The sequence below is a fragment of the Buceros rhinoceros genome, unplaced genomic scaffold, assembly GCF_000710305.1.
Source record: "Buceros rhinoceros silvestris isolate BGI_N320 unplaced genomic scaffold, ASM71030v1 scaffold12825, whole genome shotgun sequence".
NCBI lineage: Eukaryota > Metazoa > Chordata > Aves > Bucerotiformes > Bucerotidae > Buceros > Buceros rhinoceros.
In genome coordinates, this window is record NW_010412338.1 from 4,586 (window position 1) to 14,183 (window position 9,598).

The 9,598-nt window shown below is 39.4% G+C and overlaps 1 protein-coding gene across 1 annotated transcript in view; it reads left to right on the plus strand.

Annotated features, from left to right (window-relative positions):
• Positions 1 to 1,093: 1,093 nt before the first annotated feature.
• The window catches only part of REEP3 (receptor accessory protein 3), a gene marked incomplete at its 3' end in the record, with an annotated part of 13,255 nt that continues 4,750 nt past the window's right edge, over positions 1,094 to 9,598 (plus strand). Inside the window, exons 1-4 of the mRNA XM_010136356.1 lie at positions 1,094 to 1,165; positions 5,362 to 5,438; positions 5,960 to 6,080; positions 7,381 to 7,494. Coding sequence (XP_010134658.1) covers positions 1,106 to 1,165; positions 5,362 to 5,438; positions 5,960 to 6,080; positions 7,381 to 7,494 — 372 coding nt within the window. The remainder of the gene's footprint in view (positions 1,166 to 5,361; positions 5,439 to 5,959; positions 6,081 to 7,380; positions 7,495 to 9,598) is intronic.

Below are 9,598 nucleotides of genomic sequence, written 5' to 3' on the forward strand. Positions count from 1 at the left end.
TAAAACTGTAAATTTTACTTGATTATTTACTTTGATTATAAACTTCAACCATTTGAGTTGAAATCTTACATGCCAGGTCTGTCCCAGGTGGACTCTTATTTAAAAAAAGCTACATGATGCATCTTCCTTTGCCTAACTGAGAAGTTAAATTACTTTAGAGTTTTAAGCTTTCTTAGAAGATCTTTGGATATCCCTGCAAGTGTAGATTGCTCTCACATAACCAGCATGAGCAAGTTGTAAATGATGCTGCAGAGGTAGCCAGACTTTTCTGTAATTACTGCTAGAGGTTGGCTGAAGCTAAGGGCAGGCAATTGCTTGACTTCACAAAGTGCGAGAGGCTGGTGAAGTAAAAGTATGGAGCTCTTGCATTTGTCAAGGAGATGGCAACTGCTGCTGTTCAACTTCTTGTAAAGAACTGTCCAGTAGTCTGTGGCTGAGATTCTTACTGAAAAATGCGGTGGTGTAACAAAGTTGTGTTAGAGCAGGTCTCTTTCTGATCCTGCTCTCAGCATGGATTGCTTGCCACCACCTCACCTTGCTGTGCACCTTCCTTAGTAGAAATTGGCTGTCTGAGCAGAACTGGATCAATTCTCACTTGCCTCCATTTCCACGTGTTGCTGTTGCAGAGTTCTATGTAACTCACCTTGTTGTCTTAAAGTTGCTTCTGAAGGGTCTTCTGGTAATCTACTAAAAGCAGATGAATGTGATTACCAATAGGTAGTTGTTAGAGGCTCTTTCAGTGTGACAGCACCGCCAATGCGGAAACAGTCATTTGGTACCGACAGCCTGCAGGACTGGTTGTACTCGTAGCTGAACCAGAAGAGCTGCTAGTTTGACATATCTGTTAGAGGCAGTCTTAGGAAACTGTGGTGTCTTCAGGCCACGCAGCCTTTTCTGTTCACTTTGCTCTGGTTTTGTGTATTGTTAAACCTGCTCCAAGCAACCTATGACATTGTGATTTTTTTTCTTTTTTCTGAGCTAGAGATCGAGGATTTTTTTATTAAGTTGGCTGCATTGCTCTAATGATGTATCATCACTGTTTTGTCATGTACGGTATAACAGATTGTGAAAGCTCTTCTTATTTTCCAATAGATTGGTGTTTGGGATGCTGTATCCTGCGTATTACTCATACAAAGCTGTGAAGACAAAGAATGTAAAAGAATATGTAAGTCACATTCGTTTTAATTGCTTAATTAAATGTCTCTGCTGATATACAACTGTGAAATTTTTGTTATGCAGTACAATAAATCATACAAAAGCTTGATTTGACTATCTTAGTATTAGACCCAACACTTGTGTGAATCTAGCGGTAATCCTGTGATTGTGTTTGGAAAGCTGATGTTAAGGTTTCTCAGTCTTTTCACAGACTTCGCTGAAGTGTGTCCAACACGCTATGCTGTATATGGTTATTTTTAGGAAGATTTTTAAACATAAACCTTAAAGTGCTGGCTGCATTTCTGTGAAGTACCCAAAATAATGCACTTTTGGGCAGGGGGTAGACAAAAAGGTTGCCTAATTCTGCCAACCCCTATAGTATAAGCAATGACAAATTGATTCGCTGTGACCACTTGAACAGTAGCAGCAGTTTAATTGTCATCGTATGGAGTTCTATAGGGGATTCAAAATCCACCTGGTAAAAGGGTAGGAGCTCTGGTTAATCTGTCATTCCTCAAAGAGGAGAAAAAATGTAACCAGGGAAGGAAAAGATTTGGTTAAGACAACGTGGAGGAAAGAAGCGGAACAGGCAGAAGAGTAAGATAGAGAAAAGCACGATTACTGCAGTTTAGAATTAATCTGATAAATAAGTTACTTTTCAGTGTGAGCAGTGATGATTCCCACAAGAATGTTACCCAGACGCAGTCACAGTGAGCTTTGGTCGCTGAGTTACTTCCCCGTTTTAAGAGGCAGCCTAACTTGGTTTCAGCAACTAACCTATATTCTCTCTTGAACCTTGTTCTTAACTTGTCTGCCTGACTCAGGATGGAGTCAGTGCCGTCAGGTGCTTGAACTCAGCAGCCATAGCTGTGACGTAATGATGCTCTCTGGACTCCCCTTTGTACGTGGTTGTGGAAATGGAATGCAGTAGCTGTTGTTCCTCCCCATCTATGTTTTCCATGTAGTCTGATCACTCCATCAAGGCTCCAAAGTAGACATCATATTCATACTTCTGCTTTCTTTGTACAAGCTGATTAGAGCTTATTTGTGCACGTAGAGCTAATGCCAGCCAGAGCTAAGCTTCTGGGGAAAAAAATTCTTCAAAAACAAGAGAAGAATTTCCTCTCTCTCATGCTTACTTTACCCTGTCAGGAAAGTATATAACGCAAAGAATTTATAATCTGCTTTTCCTCCCTGCTCCCTCAAAAGAGATCCACAGGCTAAGGAGAGGATAGCAGTTTCAAACTCTAATGCATGAAGTCACTTTAATTTAAGAGATTACCATCGCCCCTTGCAATATGTTTTCTAGAAGAAGAAAAGTCTTGTTTGTAGAATGCTGGATTTTGACTCTCATCTCAATTGTCCAGTTAGCTGGGACTTAGCTGTCTGCCTTTGAGAGATGCCTGTCATTGACACAAAATCTTTAGCAGGGCCTGGAACAATGGGTTTCCAACTGTGTATTTCCATTCAGTGTGAAAACACTGCTCTTCGGTCACTTGCGGTCTTTGAGCAGTCCTTGAACTTGCAGTTGCGTACAGTTGTTCACGGGGCTGAATGAGACCCATTGCAGTGACTTTTTCATGGGCAGGGAATGGTTGATCAGTGAATTACCACTCCATTGCTGGTGGGGCTGAGTGTCCAGATAGATCTTAGGGGTGATCCGCAGCTTTCATCTTCCCAGCTGGGTCATCGTCTTTCACAGAGAGGGTGGTTTAACTGCAGCCTTCCAAATGGCACAGCTCTGCTGCCAGTCATGTTACAGCCCAAGCATATCTTCCTTTGTAGGGTTACCTGTGGCTCAGGAGCCATCTGTTTTTTGTTTGCTGGATTGCAAGAGCTTTGCAACAGTGAGATTTTTTACTTAGCCACTGCTTCCACCAGTAAAACAAAACAACCAAACAAAAAGTACAGACATCTTGACTTGCTGTGTAGGTTATGATGCAGCAAATTGTACAAAGATTATTTCCGGGGAAGAAAAAAGCATTGCAGCTGGTTTTGGTAATTTAAAAGCCTTACGGACTTTGGTTCTAGAAATTAAGATCTGTATCTTTGAGGAGATTTATTTTTCTTGTAATTACACTGGTTTAATGGAGTTGACTAAGATCTTTGAGGAGTTTCTTCAGGGTGTTACACCGAAGTGCTTGTAATAAGCATATGAAATGTAGATTCGAAGTCTTAACGACCAGTATCCTGGCTTCAAAATCCTGACTCCAAAGGACTGCTTCAGCCAAAGCCAACAAAGATGAGCTTAACACTTGGATGGTAGAAAAGAATCTCAACAAAACAAATCCGTAGTCACCCCTTTAAAATAAAAAGCAAAACTCAATCAAAACTTCTGTAACTTCATCATTAAGAGTTAAGTGGATGGTAGTCTTCTGGGCAGTGTCAAATCTGACCTTCTGGTTTGTGGTTTTTTGTTCTGTTTTTTTTTTTTTCCTGGTATGAAAACCAGTGTAAATCATTTGGTCTGTTTGTCAAGTGTGCTTTTGGTACCTAATGCATTACTTGTGCTGGAATATGATTTGACTTGTGGTTTTGAGAATCTTTGCCCAGCCCTCAGCAGGACTCCTGGCAGATCTGATGTGCCCTTCTGCAGAGCATTTCTAACTATTCTGAACAGCCCAGGAGAAACTCCATTTCTGCTGTTGTTCCTAATTGGATAAATAGATGTTGATTAAAGAATAGCCTGAATAAAATATATTGGGGGTGGGGAGGAAGTCTTGCATGGCATCTTAAAAATTGCATTGCGTCATGCTTAGGTTGATAGGGCAAGGGTGTATGTTAATTTTACTTTTATTCAGATGTCGACTGGTTCATGGAAGGGTCACCACCTAAATGTCACATGGCCTGTCAAAGATGACTTCAGCTGTTGTGTACGTTTGTCTTAGTTTATTCAAGCCTGAAATATCTAAATCCTCTGAGAGACTGAAGTCATCACATGACTGAGTTTCTTTTCAAATTGAAATGCAGAAAAGCGTTTAAGAGGAACAGGACTCAAATCGTGACAAAGGAACGGGTTTTAAAGCTTAATGTACAGCTCTGAAACAGGCAGCAGTGTAGCATTAGGTTTTTGGTATTTCTTTAAGTCCACTCCAAAAAACAGATTGCTTTACAAGTGAAGACTCTGCAGGACAGTATATGTATTCCTTCGTTTGGATTTAGGACTTGAACTAGTGTCTACAGATGTAGTGTTCGATGCTTTGTGGGTAATTCCAGAAGAGTTCTAGCCTGTATATGGCAAATGAAATGAGGTTACCGCAACTGGTGGTGGGTGATGCTTTTCTTCCCTTTTCTTTTTTTAAATTGTTTGGTTTTTTTACTAGCACAGATAGTGTTGGAATTTAAAGAACACATGTGTGTTCAGTTAGTGTGAATAACCAGTGGTGGTTTGCGCTGACCCATTTTGGGAATATATTGTATTTGGCCACTGGTACTTTAGAAAAGACAAATACATGGAACTACTTCTATAATATTTATTCTAAAAGATGGAATCAGTTTAGATAACCAAATTTGAACAAACGTACAAGAAAAATGAGGGATTTAGTTAACTGTTAGAAAACAGAACTAAACCTGTATTTTAAGAGCATTGTCTGATTTCAAAACAATGACGTGTAGAGTAGATCTTAAACAAAAAACTCTGTCTAGATGTAACCCCCTGAAGCGTTAAGAATTTTGTGGTTCCTGGCATATGAATAGATTTAAATTTCCATGAAAATGCTTTTTCCCTGCCTTACCCTGGTGTGAATGCCATAATGCTAAGCACACATGTACAACTTAACTGTGAAGTATAGCTTAATAATGTCTATTGTGAAATGACTTACTAATGCTGACTTCTGTCATCCATATGTATAAACATATGAGTGTGAAAGAGTGAAATATTCTTTAGTACTATAGGGAGAATTGCACTTCATACTTAGAATACTCTGCTGATTCCTTGCAGTGTTTTTTTTTCTTACCACTAAAGCTTTGGAGAGGCCTAGGTGAGGTTGTGACCCTGGTGACCCAGCCATTTCAATTGTTTGTGGCAGCTCCCACCATTTAGGAACAGAAAACCCCATATAATTTTCCTTGAAACCCGGTTGATGCAGCCTGAGATACTGTTGAATGCCTTGCTTGGAAAGCTCTGAACTCACTGTACAGTGTGTAGTGTATCCTGTGTGAAGGTGAAATCAAAATTCCTACTGAAGATGGTGTTTTAACTTTCAGGTTCGCTGGATGATGTATTGGATTGTGTTTGCTCTTTATACAGTTACTGAAACAATAACTGACCTAACAGTCTCTTGGTAAGAGCCCACTTTTTATGCACTCTGGATGAAACTGTGTTTGTTTCTGGGATTCTTTGATTTGTAATGATGCCATTTTTATAATAAAGTTGTGCTTGTTAATAGCCCCCCTTTGTTTTTTTTTTCCAGGAAAATATGTCAGTGCGTGTAAAGGGTAGCAGCTGTTTTCAAGCTTGCTGTACACTGCCCCTCAAAGAAGGGACTATAAAACTTCCACCTCTGCTGTAGAAACCGAACAGGGGAATGGAATTCTTAAAAGGGTGGACTGTATTTTCTCTGTGCAGGACTGTGTAATGCAAAGCAAATAATATTAACCATACCCATTTCTTAAATGACAGTACAGTCAATTAAAAAAATTAAATGAGTTATAGACCCGTGTATTTAATTTTTGTCTAATATAACTTGTATGTGAAGAATGCTATATGCTATTATGTAACTGTGCTTTTGAAGAGATGGTGATTAATTACTGTGCATTTGGCCACTGCTGAGTTGATTTCATGCAACCTTTCACTTGTCTGTAGGTTTCCGCTGTACTATGAACTGAAGATCGCTTTTGTGATTTGGCTCCTTTCCCCATATACTAGAGGGGCAAGTTTAATCTACAGAAAACTTCTCCACCCTCTTCTTTCTTCTAAAGAAAGGGTAAGAGTTAACTTTTCATATTTTTAATGCCTAATATGGAAATGCCATATGCTGAAACCCCAGCTGTTGCTAGATACAAAATAAAAACAGATCAGTGTCTTACTGGTGTGCCAGGCAGCACGAATTTGGGCTAGCAGAGACAAGTGCATATCACTGTCCATACATATGCTTCTGTTTAACTTACGTGGGCAGACAATATACTACTTTCTGTCGACATGAGATAGCATGGTGTTCTCCAGTCTACTCAGTGCACTTTGGGGAGCCCAGTTGAGTGGAAGTGATGCAGTTTAACTTTCTACTGGAAGAACATGTGCAGTACTCTCTGTGCAGAAGCATGTATGCAGTTTTAGCAACAGCTCTTTGTGTTACCACTATTCCTAGCATAACTAATAATAAAACGTCTCTGGACGAATGACAGTGATGGCTTTTCTGGTGTGCAAACTGACAGGATAAGAGGAGAGACTTTCTACTGAGGTTTAAGGGAAGAGGAATCTGCAACAGAAAGTACCCAAACAGAAAAGGTACTAAAGGATATTTAGCTTTAGCTGAAGTGTGACATAGCCACAGGTTTGCCTAGCTCTCTTTCAGTATCCTGTGTGGAAAGAGCGATTAGCAAAGGTGTGAAGACTACCACTGAAAAACCCCACAGTACAGAAAACAGCATTCATGAAGGTCAGTGCTGGGCTTGGCCTTTTATTAGGCAAAGCAGGCAGCTGACGTGATTGCCACTGATATGAACAGTAAGGTCATCTTGACCTCCTGAAGGTTGAACTATAAACCATTTGCAACTTCATAAGCTAAAGAGATTTTTCCCCAGGGTCTGCTAGCTGTTGTGAACTGCCTGTAAGCCTTTATCGCCAAGTCCAGGCATTAACCACAGCTGGGGATAAATGTCAGGACTGTATTGTCCTTGGTACTTCGGTCAAAGCTCTGGCTTCAGCAGTTCTTGTGAGCTGATGCTACCTTTCTAAGGAGCTCTCTGATTTCACCTTAAGCATGTTATTTCTTGAACTGTTTTCTGACAAGTTAAGCTTACTTTCTGTAAGGAACTTGCTATGTAGCTGCAACATTTCTGAGCTGGACAGAAGTTTATCTTCCTGTTTGATCAGACATAATCCTTTTTTAAATGAGAGTGTATATGTGAATAAACATCAGTATACAAAGGCAAGAGTAATTGTCCCAGTAAATATTTTCTTAAAGATTTCTTCTGTCTTCCTTTATTGATGGAAAAATAATATTGTGGGGTAATGTCACTCTCTTACGCACAGCTCTCTAAAATTTAAGTATGTTTTGCTTTCAGGAGATTGATGAGTACATTGTGCAAGCCAAAGAAAGAGGCTATGAGACCATGGTGAATTTTGGAAGGCAAGGGTTGAATTTGGCAGCAACTGCTGCAGTTACAGCGGCTGTAAAGGTAACATTCTGCTTGCATTAATTGCTTTACCAAAGGCAAAAGAACAGTGTAGTTGTACACTGCCATTCCTAATCAAAAAGATCAATCCTGCATTGAAATCCTGGAACACCATTTCAGGGTGGCAGCCCTCTAGTCTTCCTCATACTGTTTGTTTGTTTAGTCTGGCTTGTAGTTATTTCTTATGTTATTTATTGTGATTCAATCAAAAGATGCTATGCAGTTTTCTGTGCAGGCTTGTGGTAAAGATGACTGTTTCTTTTCTGTCTCTGTTGTGCTTTCTTGTTGGTAAACAAACTATTTAAAGGATTTCTGGCTTTTCTGCTGTTTTTCTCCAATCAACTTGAGGTAACTCCACATACGAGTAAGGCATGAAAGATTACTACCACAGATAAAAAATATCTTGACACAATTAACTTGTTTGCAACTTGATTGAATTATTAGATTAATATACTAAGCATAAGCTTGCTTAGCGCTATTTAGCATAGCCTTGCTTTGTCTTGTAATTCCCATTAAATCATGAAGTAACCCATGGTTGTTCCTTAGTTATGTTCCTGGAAAAACTCATGACCTTCAGTTGAATTTCAGAGAGTTGTAGGTCTAGGGAAACAAAATACAAGCTTGTAAGTAAGATTCTAAGCAACCTGCGGCCCACCAAAAGGTATATATCATTAAGCAATGTGTATCCTACCTCATAGTCATTTAAACCAAAACACAAAGTATGGAAAGAAAGATGTGTATGTCCTAGTTAAATGTGTTTTACGGTGATCAGCATTAATTTCTTCTTGGGAATGACTGACACTGCTGTGCTCATAGTAGCAGGGCTGAAAGCCCGAACAAACACTCATAGTAGATAGCTGAAAGCAGTGTCGAGCTCTCTGGCTGTCAAAGTTCAGTAGGGGCAGCCAGCATTTCACTTAAATTTCTGTGCTTGTATGTGAAATTTTGTCTTTATAAACCGAAGACATTTCTAACAAACTACATTTTCAAATGCTACCTCAGAAAGTTTTGTAAACAGTCATGCATATCTCGTTCGATCACTTTCTCTCTTTTTAGAAAGATGTGTGGGTGGTAGTGTAAAAAATACCACTTTTTTTTTTAAACTACGGACATAATGAGGCTAAAGTACTGAGAATGTGATTCAGTTTGATCACCGGTGCTTTTATTTGTTATTCAAATCCTTAGCATTGCCTTGAGGCATGAAATAATTTAGAATGAAATAGAGCACACCTCTTAAAGGAGTGAAAGTATCCAGAGTGAAAGTAGGTTAGTTTAAAAAAAAAAAAAAATCCCAAACAAAACCTCAACGTGCTCTACTGGGAAAAAGTTTAAGAACTACGCTAAATGCTAAAATGCAAATTCTTTCCCAAACAGCAAATCGTAATTTATTACAATGTGCACCTGTAATGGTACTTGTGTTCTGAGTGTTTTCCTTAGGTCCTTTTTCCAAAATGTCTGTGTTTAGATTTCAGCTGTGGCTGGCAAGATGCCTGCTCTATCTGTTACAACTTGTTAAACAGAATTAGTTTGGTGCAGATGAGATGCTTGGGCAAAACAACCGCCACAATACCAGGGACCTAAAATAGATATGATTTTTAAACAGTATGAAAGAGGAGACTCTCTGAAAAATCTTTGTTTTGGCATGTTAAACCTCTCTTCAGTTTGTCATTCCAACAAGCTGAGCGTGACTGCTCCATGCAAGCAAATTGAGACAATGCATGTGTTCTAGATTTTGTTCCGTTTTTCAAGAGCTGACTGCTGCCTCCAGCAGGTGACAAGATTATCCTTTAGCATGAGCTGGTGGAGCATGCTATAGGGTTTCAGGAATGGAATCTTATTAGTGGGATCAGTTTTGATGGGAAGGAGATGCACTTTCATCCCTTTTTTTTTTTAAGGAGCAGGCATGCTTATTCTGACATATCAGGCCTCAAATTAGGAGTAGAGAATGTGGGAGGTTAAGTACAAGAAGGAGTCCAAAGAAAGCTTCTGTTCACTAAAGTGTCCAAGCAAAAGATGCTGCAATGTCTGCTTATGCTGGCTTCAGGAGGGTGGTAAAATTGCTTGGAAACTCTCTGGAATATTTTCAAGATCAAGTGTGGGAAAGAGC